Source organism: Zychaea mexicana (genome assembly GCF_025766255.1).
Source record: "Zychaea mexicana strain RSA 1403 chromosome Unknown BDB00scaffold_125, whole genome shotgun sequence".
NCBI lineage: Eukaryota > Fungi > Mucoromycota > Mucoromycetes > Mucorales > Lichtheimiaceae > Zychaea > Zychaea mexicana.
This window is the reverse complement of record NW_026516788.1, coordinates 49222-68284: the sequence shown is the minus strand read 5'-3', so window position 1 is coordinate 68284 and position 19063 is coordinate 49222. Positions and strand designations below refer to the sequence as shown.

Here is a 19063-nt window from a genome sequence, read left to right as displayed (position 1 = left end):
ACATTCTAAATTTAAATGTGCAATAAGTTCATCCACATACATATTTTCAATGATTGTCAGGACAGAATAAAGAAAGAGCATAATAAAAATTATTTTTATCGACTTCTCGTCAAGGTACATATATAAAATCATTATTTTCACACACCGTGTACTGCTGTTGCTGCTAAAATTCTATCCTATTTTGTACTGCAATCATACATTCTTGGAGATTCGGGAAAAGAGTAGTTAAATCGCGATCGGTTATCCGTATGCGTCGTATGGTTCCTCCGCAATAGTGGTGTAGCAGCTGAAGGATATCTGCGACGCCTTGATCTTGAGGATGAAAGAATTCACCATGAACTTGCACCGGTGATAATACTATCTCTTCTAAGCCCTTATTTACTGGGAGAATGTAGTCCTCAAGGAGATGCTGTAGGACATGGAGATTCGGATGAGCAGAGCCAGTCAAATCGAGGACGCGAAGATTGTGACAGGTTTGAGACATCCATTGATAGAGTGGGGCTCCCAAAGTTGTTCTATGGTTTAGTATACGCAGTTCACGAAGACTGGCAGGAATAAATTTGAAGATACAATTCACTAGAGGCGGCATGTCAATTGATAGCACCGGATCAAAGAGTAATTCCTCGCTACTACAGTCGTGGAGCTCGAGCGTCTTGAGTCGTTTGGACCATTGGATAAAAAGCGGGAAAAGCTTGACTATGCGAAACAGTCGCAGCGTAGTAAGCCTAGGGAATAACATGCCTGCGACTTCGAGGGAAACTGAGTCGTCAGTCAGTACAAGATGCTCTATGATATCGGCATATTTCTGTGCTGTGTGGAGATTGGCGCGAGTGATCTGGGCATGATTGCGGTAAAGATAGTGAAGTGCATAAGGATTGAGCTTTTTCACACAGGCTGATTTGATTAGTGAATTCCGATCATCTTGGAGATAGCTCAGAATTTTAAATGAAAGCTCGGTAGGCAATTTTTTAAGGGGAAACATAGTAGAGCGTTGGGATGATTTTGGAATGTGAGGAAAAAGCCTTTGATGTGGTGATATATATCTAGCATGTCGCCCATTTTATATCCAAATATAAGAGCATTTTGTCATTGTTTTTTGATATAATCACAAGCGATGGCAACCATTGTTGGAACATTATGTAAATAATGACACTTCTTAAGCTCATTGGGTCATCGTATAACTTATAATCCGTGAAAATTGTATTTGGCTCGCTTACTATTTGACACTTAGTTAAAGTAATGCCTATGTTATATACACATACGTTCTGCTACTACAGTACGCATATATCAGCGGTATACTGTAACAATAGCTCGCTTTTATGTGATGCTTACTTTTACCACAATAGTACATAGCGTAGTCACTGTGTAAGTATCATAATCGATAGTACAGCAAGATATTAGCACAAAGAGTTTGTAAATTTTAAAGATTGAACGTCTTCCATTTTCTGCTTTTCGGGCTATATATCACTGTATACAGTTTGTACATATGAGGCGATGGTCCATTGTTTGCTGCATATGAAGCTCATGTTACAGCGCTGTTTTATTTTTGTCTTCCAAGATGCATATGTCGATCTTAATCGTCGTAATGCTTGCGATCGATGCATGTCACGACATAAGGGCTTACAGCTACTTTATGCAGATGTTTTTCATCGTTTCTCTACCTTTTTAGTACTATACTGTAAAGGAAACGATGCGGTGCTGGTCATATTCTACGAAAACGGAGACAAATACAATACGATTCAAAATGGCAATCACTTTATTAACTTGCTTCGATTCGATGACTAGAGGGATTATATGTATGGATATTAGTATACGCAAAGTCAAAGAAAACAAAATAAAACTTGATGTAAATGACGAGTTGGGAGTCCTAGGGTATTTACAGGAAGAAAAGATAAAGCCGCTACGTGATGAGGATAATAATGACGATAAGCCGATGTCAAGTGTTTGTCGCCATGCTCGTTTTGTTTGAGTGTGTACGCTATTATTTATGAGCTGTCTTCTGATGTGAGCACCCGGTAGAGAGAAGGTAGCCAGTCTTCATTATGGGATGTTGTTTCCAATACAAACTTCCACTCCTCAGCCTTGTTCTTGAGCTGATCCACAATTGAATCAAGCAACTCATCAGGACATTCATCTGCCTTGACAAAGCACACCAAGTTGAAACGTTTCAAAGGAACGCGGATATCGGCTAGGAATTGAGGTATCTCGCGAACATGCACATTTCGACATGCAGCGATAGTCACTTGTTCAAATACTGTCAAAGATTCGCCCATAATGTTGAGCAGTTTGCCATTGAGCACGTCCACATCATCCAATTCTAGACTCTTTAGGTTCTTTTGAACCGCAGGACTTTGGATGAACCGGATAAAGCCGCTTTCGGACAGTGTGGTACAAGATGAGAGTCTGAGTTCACCGAGCTGCTTCATATCTGCAAGGCAGCTGAGCACGCTGTCGTTCATCAGGTTGGATATCGAAATGTCTGCGCGTCGCAATTCAGTGGCCTGACGCAGAAAGGCACATAAATCTTTGGTCAAGTCCGGTACCTCACCAGGAGGCTGGTCGTCTAGGTTGACAAGAATCAGGTTTCGCAACTTTGGGAACGGTAACCGAGCCCAGTGTGAAAGCGTCATTCTGCCGAGAGGCTCGTATCCCTTGATACGTAGTAGACGTAAAGTAATGTGATGTTTTGCGATCACCGGGTGTAAGGCGTCTGCATCTGTAAAGCGGTCGTCCCCATCGACCACCAAGAACTGAAGGCCTTTGCCAGGATGCGTGTGTGCTTCACTCCATCGAAAGTTGTCATCGTGGCCATCATGGATCTCGATGAGTTCAATCACGTGGCAGTTGTAAGCAAGGGCGTGTAGCACGGCAGTCGCGTCGTCGCAATCTAATGCATTGAGACTCACTCGGCGGAGCTTGGGGAGCAGGTGTAAGAGCAGATGCATGGACATCGGTCGACCGTTGCCAAACATTTCGATGGTGAGTTCTGCCAAGTTCTCGTGTGGCAGGTGCATGCCCGGTTCAAATAAGCACCAGGGCTCGTCCTCAATGGACTCGTCCGTTTGGGTCACCACCGCGCGGTAGACAAAGGTCACCAAATTGGGAAGTTGCCGAAGAACCACTGTGGGAATCATGTATGTATCCGTAGTCAGTTTGTGGATATACAACAGATCGAGTCGTGCCAAGGAAAACTGGCTAATTGATGTAAACTTGTATAGCATTGACGTTGGCCAAAAGTCAATCATCAAGACCGCTTTCGCAAAAGGAGTGGACGTATATGAAGAGTAATATTATAGGATAAGCGATTTGTACATCAAGTCATACATATACCCAATAACAAAGGAAAGAAAGTAAAGCTGGTGTGACAGACATATACGTTTCTTGTATGGTACCTTCTTTAATGCTATTACAATTGTGCTCGATCAAAAAGTTCAAGGTTACCATAGCATGGATAGCCTTATCACGCGGTGATCGTTGCTGACCACCGTGTGTGTTAATGCGGAACCGTTGCACTGCACTGCTAACCAAATAAGGAGTGTAGGGTTGTAATGTGGATATGCTTTGGTATCCATGTTCGTTGGATATTTCATGCCACAATCCGGACCAACTCAATATCTTTGATCGCCAACTACGACACACTCTTGTGCAACGAATACATTCTCGAAAGGTCAGCTTGGAGTAGATCTTATGCCAGATCTCCGAAGGCAATTCGGGCAACATTAGGTACTTTATTTTTCGTGACAATGCAAACGGGGGCAATGGCACGATTGAGCAAGTGTTTATGAAGAAAACAGAAAAAGTAGCGTGGTGGGAGAGGGAGGGGAAGGGGATGTGTTGTTGAGAGGGAGAACCTAAAGAAGAAATAGACAATTGTCATTTTCGTTTAGTATGTTAAATGATGTTATTTTTTCTCTACTAGTGTTATTCTATGTATTTAATCCTAGTTACGTGTGCGGTACGCATACGCAAGCTCATGCTGTCATGGGCTCTGCTAAAAGCTTTCTATTTTCGAACTATACTCTTTGAAGCAAGGGGATCGTCGCAGAACGTCATAATTTCTTTTATTTTTTTGTTGCTTATAAGCCTAGCCCAACACAATCGCACTAGTATTTCTCCGTCGTAATCTCGACCCTCATCTATACAATACAGCCCGGTCACAGACAGATAAGAAAAACAAACTGCAATTTATTCTTATTTGGACGGTAGGAAAGAGAGAAACAGCCGTTAGATTAAGCTATTGTACAATTCTTACCACGAATATTTATGGTGTTTTTTTAAAGAAAAAGACGACATATGGCTCATGTTATTTGATCTATTGCTCAATTAGTCTGCTATCGTCATCAAGCAGACATGTCGTGTAACTTGTACATATATCAATCAACCTTCAATATAATGCGTAGCCTCGATATATAAGAAGACTGCATCAACGGTCAGAATTTTCCGATGAGCAAAATACAGCACCAAAAATGGTTGTAGCTAGATAGGGACCTTTTTTTTTGTTGGCCTTTCATTAAAACAAGGAGAATGCTATACGCGTTCCTCAAAGTTATAACAACGAAAATTATGCAAGAAGGGGAGGGAGAAAGATTGAGCTACTTTACGCTAAAGAAGCACGTGATTGAAATGTGGACACCAACAGATAAAGTCGTGTAAAGCTTCAAACGGCTTATCAGATAATCCTTCTGTTATTTTATGCTAATGAAATACTGTCAAAATTTATACTGGGTAAAACGGGTATGTATAAACGAAAAACACCAGTAAGATTAGTAATAATTGCATCATCTTCTTCATCATTTATTACAAGCACTGCAGAAATGATTGCGTGTAGAAGACGAATTACATTATGTACCGGTAAAATACTTTTTGTGCTTCTAGTTAATTTAAGCATATCTGTGCCCGAGATATCACTTAATGTAGCGCTCGCGTCACTGATCATCAGTTACCGGATAGTGTAACCTCTTACATTAGCATGACGTTCTCCCAAACAACACAGCCAGTTTTTTTGCTTCTTCTTCTTCAGCATCGAATAATTATAAAAAAAGGTGGGAGGAACGTGAACCTAGAGGTACTGAGTCCTTACGAATTTCCTTTTTGTCGCGCATGAGCATCATTATATACTGTACCGGCAATCTTATTATAAGTGTAATGTTTTTTCTAAAAACTTGAAAGTTGAAATCAACATTATCCTCGTTGTAACTATGCATGATGTATGAGCTTTTAACGGACAAACAGCATGGTACGCTGCTATCTAAAACAAAAAGTGGCGAATATACAATATACAAGACTCTATAGCTCCTGACCATTACTATTGCTGCCGTCTTCGTCGTCGTCATTGTGACATCCATCACAATCTATCTATACAATAACTTTATCTCAATTTCTTAACTTTGTGAAATGTCATACAAATTGTTGTAATGCAGACATGAGACGAGCTTCTCGCCCTTATTATATGTATGCGTTAGAATATTAAGTAGTATGCTCGAGGTGTGGTTGCATGTTCCCGCGCTTGTATGAAAAGGAGTTGCCATCAGTGACCCCGTTGGTCCCCCTCACCCTCTTCGTCTCATGTTGAAAAGCAGATAAACAGCATGGAGATACCGACTTGAAAACTTGTGTTAAAACGTCTTTTAAGAAGCTTGCCAATCTCACCACTCCGTGAAAGAAATTATATGACCTATTGGTTGAGCTTTTTGGCAATGGTTCTAGTGGATGAAAAGTGAAGGCATCATTTGCTTGGCTCAATGCACTATTGCTTCTCACTACATCCGTCTCTTAGTAGTATGCTGTGAACATAAAAGAAAGAAAAAATTACACATTATATTAAATAGTATGAGGAACGCACTATTTTACTTAGAAATGACTTCTTTAAGAGTATATCAATAGCCGACATCATACATAATCACTAAGGGCATTATTATGTTTTGAAGGCGATCTATCAAATTTTTGACCACACAGCAGGTAAGTCTTGAACTCAGCAGCAAGCAGGATTTTCGTCGTTGCTTCCCTTTGTTACACCTTGAATCGAACTATGGCTGCGATCACTTCTGGCAGAGACGATTTTGACTCCATTTCAGAGGTAAGTACACATACATGAACGATTGCTTGTAGAAAAAAAAAGAAGAATAAACCACTCAAAGTTTCTTTCCACCATGGATTTATTCAGGGTTGTTTCTTAATCTTGCCTCAAACACAACGTGCAGGAACTCAATCGAAATCAACAGCCGGTCAAAAACGCAAACGAACGACGAGAAAAAGTAATAAAAGAGAAAGAGAGTGGCTGTTTATACATTGGACAAACGATTTGACGCAACCCATTTTTATCTTTAGTCCAAGGCAAAGTAGCGCGTCGACATGTGGACGAACAACACCATGTACCTTACCAAGGATTCGAACAACTTTTCGGTAACGAAGAATCGACTGCTTGTATGAAAATGCGACGAATTGCTTTTGAAGAAGCCTGGACACAGACACAAACTATTATCAATGTAAGACGAACACCGAAATCTCCATGTGCCAATAGCCAGTTACTAAAGAAGCAATAATTAGGATATCTTGTTGGATATGAATCGAGCTGCATTGAACAAAATCGCATCATTCGTCGAGACTTCGCCAAATAGCGCTTCTCAAGGGTAAAGTTGTCAACAAATAGAAATTAAGCGACATGTTATACTGATCACTTGTGCTGTTTTAGACTCGTCCATTTACCGTTTCATGAGATACCCACGGGCCTTGTTTTTGCTGGTCAGTTCCTTATCTGTTTTGCAGACGAAGAAAAAGAGAGCAAGAGGGAGGGCTGGAGGATAAAAGGAGTCGAGTATTAACGTGTGATATGTGTGCATGTGTGGCTGGGAAACGGATAATAGGTATCAATACGCCAGATCACAATGCACAATTCAAGCAGATCGCAAACAAGTTATCGGAAAACAACAGTAACTTTGTGGCGCTGTTACAATCCAAGGACTGCAATAACCTGAAAAATATGATGAAAACGATGATTGAGCAGTTTTTATCCATTGATGCCGAACCTTCGGGAAAGGAAAAAGAGGATCGACAAGAAACGGAACATGATGATGAAATTAGCGAACAAGAAGAAGATGACGTCGACGAGGATGAACATGAGGTAATCTTGAATGATAAGCATCACAGAAAGCGAGGAAAATCAAAAGTTACTTTGTGTATTCACATGCATGGCGCGTGTGTTGTGTATAGGGGACAACATTGTCATCAGCACTGCTTACGGGTACTACTGCTCAGTCAGGCAATTCAACATTTGAAATCAGCAGCGGTGGTGGCGGCACTAGGATGAAGAAACGGGCATCCAAGCTTCCTCCATACGATATGCAAATTCTGGAAGCATGGTATCGGCATGTGACCAATGTGAAGAAAAGCAACCATCCACCACCAAACTTGGTGGTGGTATTGCAGGATTTAGAATCGTTCGAAGCAAATATGCTCCGAGATTTCATTACTATTTGCAGGTAAACATTAGATAGGAGAGAGATAAAGCGGGGTGGGATAACTAAATACACCATTACTATCGTTGTATTTCTTAGTGAATATCGACTAAAGATCCCCATTGTGTTTATTATGGGCATTGCGACGTCAACTGAAATCCTGCATCAGTCTCTCACCAAGGCAACCATTGGATTGCTCCGTATTGAAAAGTTCTGGCTGGAGCAGAGCGATGTATGGTTCAACAGAATGCTGGAGGCGGTAAGGACTAAAAGAAATAGAAAAAAAAGGAGAGGGAAAAATAAGGTTTGAATTACGTTTGAAGGAAAGGCGGAAGGTGGGGGGGGAGTACAAGATTGCGCAAATCATTTCTTTGTTTTTTTTTTGGGGGGGAGAGGCTGGGTTAGGAAGGGGGAGGAATGACAGATTACCCTTTACATTAAAATTTGTATGGAGAGAGAAATTAGAGAAAATCGAATTACACTAAAGAAAATAATGTGATTCAATATTAGGTATTCATTGAATCGGTCCATACGCTCAAATTCGGTGCTAGGCCATACAAATTCCTGCTAGATCATTTTTATCTATATGACTTTTCCATGGGGCGAGCCACCGCTAGCTTGAAGGTAGAGATACTGATGCTGTTTGAATGTGATAGAAAGCCAGCCAGATCAACACGGGCTACAACAGCACTAAGAAAAGGAAAAGACACTAAACCAAAGACGTAATCAATAGTATGCGTTGATGCATCACTATTATGGCAACCCGCTCTCCATATTTTCGCCACTGGTAGGCAGATCAGAAGACGACATACGTAGCACCTTGAAGGAGTGGCACGACGCGAAGCTGCTGAACGAGCACCACATTACAAGTCTACGTATGCTATCCTCTTTTCGAGCGCACGTGGATGCAATTGCCGATCAAGACCCGCAGCAGGCCCTGCGACTCCTTGACGACGACAATGACGCATCGTATTTGATGACAGAAGCGCTTGCAGAGTTTATCCTAGGCCTGAAGCGATACCAACACGAGTTCCAGTACGGGATCGAGCTTATTCGGGCGCTTCAGGGCCAATTCTCCAACAATGTCGGTATGAGGAAATCCAAGCGAATGCTGTTGCTGGCGGCGCTCGAATCCCGGGACGGCTTGACGAGCAGTGAAATGATTCTGTGGCCGGCGAGTCTTGTGCGCAAGCTTGATCCGGCCGGGCTAGACCAGCTTGTCAAGCGAATCAGCCCCGTGGTGGAGCAGTTTGGCTATGCATTGCCCTGTGATTGGAATGAACGCCTGCAGATGTTGTTAGGGGCCGATGCGGCGTACCAGCAAAAGGTCGCAAAGAAGCTGGCGGGCATGGTGTTGCCTGATGAGGAAAGACGAAGCACGGAGACGGCGAAAAAGGTTCAGATGGAATCCATGGATCATCTCAAGCAGGCAGGCACAGATAAGACAAAGATAGCGATTGAGATTGCGGATTGGATAAGCGAGACGCTAAAGTAGGTGGCCCCATCCATTCCTTTATCCATCCATTCAGAATGCTTCAATTTTATTTTCCCTTATCGCATGCGGCGGATGTGAACTGAAAAGATAATGAACTACGAAAAATAGGGGCTGTCTGCGATCATATACCACGGTGCCCATGTACGAGTTGGTATACTATACGAGTGCTAAGCTGCACGAAAAGGTAAGGCAACAAGGTTCATCTTACGCGTGTTCTGTGTGTGTTCTCTCTCTGTGTGTGTGTGTGTGCTTGTGTGCTCTGTGCTTGTGTGTAAGCGTGAGAGCGCGTGTAAGGGGCGGGGTAGGGGGGGCACACCCAACCGAAGAAAACCCAAAAAAAGCAAGATAACTGATAAACATATTTTACCGGCCGTTAGTCGTTCTCTGCACAACCCCGGGCCGCTATGCAAACGGGGCTTGGACAATCTTACCATTACCTGAATTGCGCGTGCTGTTCGGGCAAAACCAAGCATCAGATTTCGCCGTCAGAGCACGACACGTGCATTTTGTACAAACTGTACCTGGAGTGCGGCCGAATGATTAACCTGTTTGACTGGTTCGTTGCCTTTGGCTATGTCCTTGAACGAGAGAAACGAAGCAACAACAAGAGCAAATCATTGAGTGAGAAAGAAGTGCAGTAAGTGTTGCTACTCTGTCAGTTCTATCTTTAAAAGAGCAAACCCCCCCCCCCTCAAAAAGAAACAAAAATGTCCCGTCGGGGGGAGTGGGGTGTGCGGTAAATGTTTGTTGTGTTTTTAACCAATCGTTCTTTTTACCAGGGCACGCTTCGTCCGATCAGTAGCAGAGCTTCAATTTCTAGGCTTTATTAAGCCGACTCAGCGGAAAACCGATCATGTTCAACGATTAACGTGGTCCAATGTGTAAATACGATTCATTTTAAACTTTGGCGGGTCAAATAATAATAAAAAACAGGTGTTCCCAGACATTGGCACACAGAGAACAGAATAGAAACCGGGAATAGAAGAAAGCCGGGTTGAGACTCTTGTGTGGAAGGGCAAAAAGTGAACCGGGAAATGGCCCGGTCCACACTTTTTGGCCGGAAGATTTCTTAATCCGGATTATGTTACAGCGTGGCGGAAAAAGTGAACTATTTGAGCCCGGATCATAGGCGGATTGTTCATCCGTATGATCGGTGGTGTACAAGTGTATTATGATGGATTGCATGACGATTTATTATTACTACGGTAACCACTTAATAGAATATACTACGAGTGCGATGGATGGGTACCGTCATCTGATCCTGTAGTTCCTTGGCTGTGTCCCAGATATAGAAGTCCATCAGAATGGCATTGACGGCTTGAGTTGGATCGATTTCCTTGATACGGCGCACCATGAGCTCAACAGCCCAGATGGAGTTTCCTCGAATCTCGATCTCTTCTCGTGATCCAGAAGACAGTAGCTCGCGTTTTTCAAGCTTCGTCATGAGATCAGCTGAGTACTTCAGCACGCCGAGTGAGTACAGGGCCTATTGTAGCAATTGGGGATTAGGGTATGTTATGTTATGTGATCCGTTGTTTGGTTGTCAGTAACCAAACAATGATGTAAGGTCCTTTTTCCCCCACTTTCTAATGATGGAGTGGATTGGGAACAGCGCCCGTGCATTTACTGTTTCATGCTGGCTTGTGCATTCACTTGCCTGCGGTACACTAATAAGTATGTATGAAGAGAGTCCGGGTGAGCTCATATTGCATAGTGACAAACAAGTCGCTATCCGCTATTTACCGGTAATCTGCAAACATGGTAATGGTATCAATGTCGTAGAATTCGCCGTAGCCTTGACCGTCAAAGCATGCCCTTGAAATGGTGTTGACGCAATGTTTTTTTGAGAATGATAATGAGACGAACACAAGATTTTTTTACCAAGTAAAGATAATAAAAGAGAAATGGATCAATGAGAATGTTCTGCTCTTCCTTACCATATATCGGCAATCAATATTTGGGCACGCTTGAGGATAGCAACTAAGGAGTCAAGCGTTCATGATTCAATAAATGAACAGTTAGGAGATGAATGAAAGGAGGAGGGGGAATATGCAATGCTGCTGTTCCAAGCAGGGAGGGGATATCTAACTTTGCTTCCACCCTACATTACCTTGACGTCCTTCAAACGAATGGATATCGCGGAAAGACGGGAAATACTGGGTCAGGAGTTCCAAGAGAGCCGAGGCAGACTGACGGGCTTGTCGGATGCAATTCACAAACGATCCGTCGAATTCCTAATAACAAAAAAAAAAAAATGGAAAAAGATATAATTGGTTTGTTCAGCAGTGGAGTGGTACTAGTAGCTCTTCTCATCATATCAATCTCGGACAGACGCACCTCAAGCAAGACTCGACCTGCTTCGCGCATGACGGCTATACGTTGGTCCATCAACGGGATGTGTTCCCGTGTATCAGATGCAAATACGGCCTTGAGGTCGTCGTCACTGGCATTTGCGTAATACGACGCATCTGTGACCGGGATGCCCTGTTCTAATGCACGGTTTATGGCTGCGCACAAACTCCAGTAGCCCGTGTACGCCTTGCCATGTAACACGACCGTGTAGCGTTCCGGATGCGGCTGGCATTTATCTGACTTATCCAAGTCGCTCCAAAATGAAAAGTTCAAAATATCCACCAAGAAGATCCTTTCCGTATCATCCACCAAAAGTGAGAATGGGCGTGAGTGTGAGAGAAAAAAAAAAGGTGATGGCGTGGCTTTTTTTTTGTGTGTGTGTGTATGTGTGTATTCTGAGATAGAGTTGAGAGAGAGAAAAGTGTATTACCAATCGACTGTGCTCGCGTCTAATTTTTTAGGTTGGAGTTCGTGCTCGTTCCATGTTTTTGTGCTATACTGCCGCTGCTTCATACTTTCCATGGTCTTTTGGGGCGTGTCATTGCGTTTTCAGTTTGCAACAGTCAAGATACAGCAGCAGCAGCAGCAGAGAGTGAGGAAAAGACTTACAGTACGTGCCGCGCGATCAATCGCGTCGAGTGGAATGTGGACATGAGCACTATGCTATTTGGAGGAGATTCATCTTTGAGTGTCATGGCCCGTGCAGAATGGTGACTCCTTTCTTTTTTCCCTCTTGTGTGTGGTATGTAGACAGGTAAAGGGGGGGGAGGAGGAGGGTTATACCTGAGCAATAAACTGAGCGCTGTCTGCTACGTTACAGTCGTATCGGTGGGTGCTACTCATGATAATACGGTTTGGAGCGACCGACTACCACAGCTAATTTGGGAGAGGTCAGACAACCAGTCAGCAGCAGCCCTGTCGGGTTCAGTCGCAAAATTGACGCAATCGATTGGGTTTGATTACGTTTCGCGCGCGTTGTTTGTTTTTGGGGAGACAGGACAGGTGTTTCAAATCGCAGTAACAAGGTTTGGCTGGTGGGTGTGCACTGTGTGATTATGTGTGTGTGTGTTTCCCCGATGGGTGTGTCTACGTTATACGTGACACAACCGCATTGACAATCCGCTCGCCACGTGGGATCGCTTTCCTGGTTACCGACGGAAAAAAAAAAAGAAATTTGGTGGGTGCAAAGGAAAAAAACAAAGGGCACTTCAGGGCACTCGCTCTTATCTCTTTTTTTTTTCCTCTTGAAATGGTGAAAAATGTGGGTTAAAGTAAAAGGTATGGCAAGTGGAAAATGAGTATATAGGTCTCTTCGGATGTACTTTGGGCCATGATGACGATGATGATGACGATGATGATGATACAGTAGATTGAGTATTGTAAGCGATATGGGGACTGAGCAAGCCAGAAGTAGGGTTGGGCGATCGACCAATGGTTTTTGTAAAAGGTGCTCGTGCTTTTTTTTTCTTTTCTTCTCCAGACTCCAGATTACGTTTACAAGCGGAGCACTTTTGTCTCCCAATGAGTGAGTGAACTGCTTGCGGTTCTGAAGATAAGCTCGCGTATTAAGAAAAACTAAAGCACCGAGCAGCGCACCACTGTGTACGTACACTAAAACGAATCAAATATCAAACAGCTTACATACTATATCCCCAAGAGGAGTTATTTTTCCTTTGCGGATCTTCGCTTCTTCTTGTGCTATGTAGCATGTGTGCTACGCCTTTTTTTTATTTTTTTTACGTCATTTAAACTTTTTGATTTTGTTTTTTTTTGGGTTTTTTCGCGCTCTTTTCCTCTTTGCCCGGGAACAAGTTGTGTTACTCGGGTGGTTTTTTTTTTCTATAACAGCCACATATACAAACACATGTTCTCACACCACCACCACGCACACCCGACACACAGCGTTCTTGAACCCGAAAGAAAGAACATGCTAAAGAGGTATGCAATACTTCCAGTTACTAACTCTTTGGTAATTATCCCCGTGAAAAGTTTCAACCCTAAAAGTGTCCGTACATTTCCCTGGGTTTGTTTTCGTTTTCGTTTTCGTTTTTGCTGAATCCAGAAAAGTGCGAAGGCGGGAAAGGGCTTATTTTTGCTGAATTTATATTATTTTACAGCCCCCATCTTGCACAAACCGAAAAGGAACTCAGTAGTCTACTTTTGTATGTGTGTGTGGATTAGATAAACAAATGCGGGGGGGGGATTGGGTAGTTGGGGTGCTGTTGGTTGCTTGTTGCGGGACAAAGAGCGATGGGTCATGCTATATAATCCCGTATATGTCACTTTGGCGAAAACTTGCCTTTGTACTATTTACATCGGCTTTAGGTTTTGGTTATAAGGAGGAGCTGTGGAGTTAGAACAGAGTGAATGTACGGAAGGAAGGGAGGGGGGGAAGGACATGCATACACACAAAAGAGAGATGCTATAGTTCATTGAGTAAAAACAAATGATCGACGCTGTTTACGGAAAACATGAAATTCTGTCAAGAAATGGCTTTTTTTAGGGGTTAGCGACATGAACGTACATGTCATGCCTTGGAACAACAACGCCCAATGGCGCGCACTCGCAGCAAAAAAAAAAGAGAAAGGCAGCAGCAGCCATTTGCCGTTGCTGTAAACATTCGAAATATAGTACATGGAATAAATGCATCTCTGCAAAATACACATATTAGCCATTGCTAATCAATAATACTGGCCAGCTAGTAAGGGTAAACAATTTCTAATAATGCTTGTGTAATCGAGCATAGTCGTGTGAAGGTAGAATTCATGACACTCTTCTATGCTGACTTGCCTAGCTGACAAAACCTAAACTGCACTCTTGTTATCATCAATAATAGCAACAGTAACTCTTGCTGCTGATACTGCTGTTTGGCGATGATGATGATGATGATGATGATGATGGCTGGTGCACCTTCTCTCTGTTCACTTTGTCTCTGTATTGGATCTGCCATATACACACATACTCTCTCTCGTTCGTCGCATTCGCTAACTCTTACATTTCCGGTTCTTCCATTGCATAATTATGCGTTCTCCTATATGCGCCGCCCTGAACAAATCCCCCTTTTTTCTATTATATACACGCCCTTCTAACTACTACCCTATCTACCTATCTATCTCTCTTTCTTCTTTTCCATACACATCTCCCCCCCCCAAAAGTTATGCGTCGTATAGACATTGCATGATTTGCATGTCACCACAACACCCGTCGTCTTTAACGGATTTTTAACAAAACAAACGAAGAAAGTCATTGTAAGTCATCCTTAAGACAGTTTCAAAGAAAAAAAGAATAAATAAATCGCTTTGTTTGGTCGAATTATTTGATCTCGAACTGGCATTTGACCAGGTTACTGTCCCCCGCCTTACTAACCCTTTTTCTACACGAATTGGCGAGAAGAGAAAAAGTAAAAGAAAATCGAAAGAATATAATAACCAATGTCATTTTATTGCGGGATGAAACCTAACGAAAAAAGAGCTTTACCGATATTCTTTTTTCTTTGGACAAAGGGGGTTTAATTGGATTATGGTTTTAGATATGTAATTGAATATGTTGTTGTTGCGCGGATTAAGAAGAATCAAAAACGAAACGATAACAAAAGGCAGATCTAGTCAATCAAAGGAGAGATGGTGGCTAACTAACTTTATCGATCTACTAGATGACATGAGACGCTTTTTTTTTCCTAAACGTTCTCTAATTCCTGAGCGTTCATCAATAACAACAGAAAAGAACAAGAACGGAAAGTGAAAAACAATTTACTTCTTTAGCAAAAAAACAACAACAAAGAAAACGTCTAAATGTGAATTAGATCGAATGGTTTCTGTATCATTAGTTCTGGATCAAGGAACAGGGTACTGAAACCTCTCTGTCTCTCACTCTTGTTTGACTCGTCCAATCCGTGGATATTCGTCGTCGGTTTTTTCGGATCCAGGTGTTACGTGGTAACCAAATATGGGGGGTGAGGTGTGACGGGGTTATAGTCTCGGTGTGGTGATTCGTGTGCGGGGGTGGGGGATTTACCATGGCAACGAACAACAATCTGCTACCATGGAGATGAATTATCTTTTTTTTTTTTTGCGCCCAAATGCCTCTACAGATGCCCGAACGTATTGTATGTATTATGTACAATGTGTGATGTGCGTGCAAAAAAAAAAAAAAAAAGAGAGGGGCTGGGATAGGATGATGATGCTGATGTGTGTGGGTGGAACGAACGGAAGAATGATGATGATGTTATACGGGAAGGTGTCCTTAGGTCGCGGGCAACTGCGGGGGGGGGGGTTTGGAGAGAGAAAGTGAGAGAGAGACCAAAAAGATTTGAATTGGCTCAACGGCGTCGGCGCTTACTGGATTACCCCTTTTGGAAGCACAAGAAGCCATCCGACTTGTGCGTTCCCCCTTCCCGTGCTGGTTTTGCTGAGTTATCTAAAAGGAATTACAATCTCCTACTTTTCGGGGAACAAGTTGGGGGGTGAATCTTTGGTAAGTGAGGAGATTGGTGGAAAAATATATGGGGGGGGTGGGTGGATAGACTAATGGGGGAGAGAGAGAGACAGGAGAGAGGACGAGAACGAGAGGAGAGTGAAGATGAGGGAAGGGGGAGCGAACTATATATAAACGTACCAGGATCGGGTTTCCCTTGGATCGATTTCTTCTTTTTATTTTTTGTTTTCTTTTTTCTTCCCTAATCGCTGGCGTTCACAAACCTATAATCACACTACCACACCGTCTCCCTTCTCCTAATAGACTTACTATTACTTTCCCTCTTTAATTTGCATTTATTTGCATCTTTTCTCTCTCTCTTTTTCTCTCTTTCTCCCCTTTCTACTTCATTAATACGAAAGAGGTCTTTTGCAGCAGCAGCAGCAGCAGCAGCTTCTTTTGAATTATTTACATTCCCTTTTTTTCTCTTTAATCTATCTGTCGACCTAACCCATACGCCATGGCTGAGAAAACAGAACAACCCGAAGTCGTCGGCGAGAAGCCCCAGCAACAAATCGGCGGCAACATCACCTCGCTGACCGTCGAAGAACTCTACGACAAGGACAAGTTTGATCTGTCCACCATGGAGCAAGGCGATGTCCTTGCTTTGTTACAGTACGTCTTTTCTCTCTTCCTCTCTGTCTCTCTCTCTCTCTCTATCTCTATCACATCTGTCTACATGCCACCATCAACATCAACACTATCATCATCATCATCACTAGTACTGTCACTGTCACTACGATACACACATACCCCCCCCCCCAAAATTATTCCTATCTTAAAAGACATACTTTATTACACTTCTTCCCAACAATAACAATCCATCCAAAACAAAAAAAAAATTAACCAAAATTTTCTTTCTTAGGACTGGCAAGGAGGGTCTTACGTCCGATGAAGCCGCTCGTCGTGTCGAAAAGTTCGGTTACAACAAGCTCGAGCAAAAGGAAACCAATGCCTTTTTGCAGTTCTTGAGTTTCATGTGGAACCCACTTTCGTGGGTCATGGAAGCCGCTGCCATCGTGTCCATTGCCCTCGCCAACGGTGATGGCAAGCCGCCAGACTACCCCGATTTCATCGGTATCGTCCTCCTGTTGTTGGCCAACTCTTTGATCGGTTTCTACGAAGAACGCCAGGCCGGTAACGCTGTCAAGGCTCTCATGGAGTCGCTGGCTCCTGAGTGCAAGGTCAAGCGTAATGGCGAATGGAATACAATGGAAGCTGCCGAACTCGTTCCCGGTGATGTGATCAGTATCAAACTCGGTGATGTTATTCCTGCCGATGGTCGTCTTATTGCGGTAAGTTCCAAAAAAATTAAAAAGCCCCCATTTTATTCTGTTGTGTTGCATCAGTCCAAAGATTTCTCATTCAAACCGAAAAAATTGTTATTATTCTCCAGGCCCACGGTCAGGTGTCCATTGATCAAGCTGCCCTTACTGGTGAATCCTTGCCCGTGGGTAAGGAAGCCGGTGATGAAGTCTTCTCTGGTTCTACTGTCAAGCAGGGTGAAGCCGAGGCCGTTGTTATTGGCACTGGCTTGAACACCTTCTTTGGTCGTGCTGCTAAGCTCGTTGGTGACGCCGGCGACGATGTTGGCCATTTGCAGACTGTCTTGACCAAGATTGGTAACTTCTGTCTTGTCTCGATTGGTATCTTTGTCGTTGTCGAAATCCTTGTCATGTATGCTGCCTTCCGTTACGCCTACCGCCGTGGTATTGAGAACTTGCTGGTCTTGCTCGTTGGTGGTATTCCCATTGCAATGTGAGTTTTAAATTTTTTTTTCTCGTAATTTTTCTGCTGTTTCCATTGTTTTGATTTTTTTTTCCCTCCAAAAAAAAAAAACTGAAACTAATTTCTATCCAATCAGGCCCACCGTCTTGTCGGTCACATTGGCTATCGGCGCTAAGCAATTGGCTGAGCACAAGGCCATTGTCACACGTATCACCGCTATCGAGGAAATGGCTGCAGTCACGATTCTGTGCTCGGACAAGACCGGTACTCTTACCTTGAACAAACTCATTGTCGACAAGCCCACGATCAAGCACTATGCGGAGTTCAACGGCGATGAAATCATCCAGCTTTCTGCCTTTGCTTGCCGTACCGAAAACCAGGATGCCATTGATTTCTGCATCGTCAACTCTTTGCCTGATCCCAAGCTTGCCCGTGAAGGCATCGAGGAACTCGAGTTCAAGCCCTTCAACCCCGTCGTCAAGCGTACCGAAATCACCTACCGCCGCCTCGAGGATGGCGCCGTCCTCCGTGTCACCAAGGGTATGTCCCATACCATTCTCGACTTGTGCACGCGTGACAAGACCGAGGAGCAGATCAAGGCCTTGAACGATGACGTCGATGAATTTGCCCGCCGTGGTCTTCGTGCCTTGGCCGTTGCTGTTGACGAAGTTCCCTCTGGCGAAGTCGAAGGCGAGGGCAAGGGCATGCGTCTTATCGGTCTGTTGCCCATCTACGATCCCCCACGTTCGGATACCAAGGAAACCATTGACCGCTCGATTGCTCTTGGCGTCCAGGTCAAGATGATCACTGGTGACCAGCTTGCTATTGGCAAGGAAACCGGCCGTCGTCTCGGTATGGGCGACAACATGTTCTTGTCCAAGACCTTGAAGGATGGCCCTCCCCCTGGCTCTGGCTACTCCAGCATTGACGACATGGTCTTGCAATGTGACGGTTTCGCTGGTGTCTACCCCGAACACAAGTACGAGATTGTCGAGCGTCTCCAGGCCCTTGGTCATATGACTGCCATGACTGGTGACGGTGTCAACGATGCTCCTGCCCTCTCCAAGGCCAACGTCGGTGTTGCCGTTGCTGATGCTTCGGATGCTGCCCGTTCCGCTGCCGATATCGTCTTGACCGAACCCGGTCTCTCTGTCATTGTTGAGGCTATCATTGGTTCCCGCCAGATCTTCCAACGTATGCGTAACTATGCCATCTATGCCTGCTCTATCACCATCCGTGTTGTTGTCGGCTTTGCCATTCTCTGCTTTGCCTTCGAGCACGATTTCCCTCCATTCCCTGTTCTTATCATTGCTGTCTTGAACGACGGTACCATCATGACCATCTCGACCGATCGTGTCAAGCCCTCGCCCTACCCCGACCAGTGGAACTTGAAGGAGATTTTCGCCTATGCTATCATCTACGGTTTGTACCAGGCCGCCTCCACCTTGGCCTTCGCTGCCGTCATGTTCCACAGCACCTTCTTCCAGGACAAGTTTGGCGTTGAGCTGCCCCGTGCCGAAGACTCTGGCTCTGGCCCGGACAACTGGGTCAACGACCATAT

At 43.8% G+C, this 19063-nt stretch overlaps 4 protein-coding genes across 4 annotated transcripts; 1 reads left to right on the top strand and 3 right to left on the bottom strand.

The window, feature by feature from the left end:
- Positions 1-163: 163 nt before the first annotated feature.
- On the bottom strand, positions 164-982 carry BDB00DRAFT_878089 (uncharacterized protein; the record flags this gene model as incomplete). Its single annotated transcript, XM_053127693.1, has 1 exon — positions 164-982. The coding sequence occupies one exon, from the start codon at positions 980-982 to the stop codon at positions 164-166; it is 819 nt and encodes a 272-aa protein (XP_052974072.1).
- A 785-nt stretch (positions 983-1767) lies between these two features.
- BDB00DRAFT_942732 (uncharacterized protein) lies at positions 1768-3829 on the bottom strand. The gene is made up of 2 exons (XM_053129412.1): positions 3393-3829; positions 1768-3121 (listed from the first exon to the last, which is right to left on the bottom strand). The coding sequence occupies exons 1-2, from the start codon at positions 3718-3720 to the stop codon at positions 1986-1988; spliced, it is 1464 nt and encodes a 487-aa protein (XP_052974071.1). The 5' UTR covers positions 3721-3829; the 3' UTR covers positions 1768-1985.
- A 2167-nt stretch (positions 3830-5996) lies between these two features.
- BDB00DRAFT_851696 (origin recognition complex subunit 3 N-terminus-domain-containing protein) lies at positions 5997-9911 on the top strand. Its single transcript, XM_053125526.1, has 13 exons — positions 5997-6076; positions 6164-6254; positions 6328-6485; positions 6547-6629; positions 6692-6741; positions 6864-7120; positions 7210-7478; positions 7554-7713; positions 7965-8078; positions 8188-8945; positions 9058-9133; positions 9327-9586; positions 9729-9911. Exons 1-13 carry the CDS (start codon positions 6029-6031, stop codon positions 9832-9834), a joined length of 2430 nt encoding a protein of 809 aa, XP_052974070.1. The 5' UTR covers positions 5997-6028; the 3' UTR covers positions 9835-9911.
- Positions 9912-10096: 185 nt separating this feature from the next.
- On the bottom strand, positions 10097-12140 carry BDB00DRAFT_851687 (uncharacterized protein). The gene is made up of 9 exons (XM_053125525.1): positions 12120-12140; positions 11911-12053; positions 11732-11826; positions 11287-11593; positions 11060-11183; positions 10887-10929; positions 10693-10764; positions 10607-10616; positions 10097-10435 (listed from the first exon to the last, which is right to left on the bottom strand). Exons 3-9 carry the CDS (start codon positions 11821-11823, stop codon positions 10163-10165), a joined length of 921 nt encoding a protein of 306 aa, XP_052974069.1. The 5' UTR covers positions 11824-11826; positions 11911-12053; positions 12120-12140; the 3' UTR covers positions 10097-10162.
- Positions 12141-19063: the final 6923 nt, after the last annotated feature.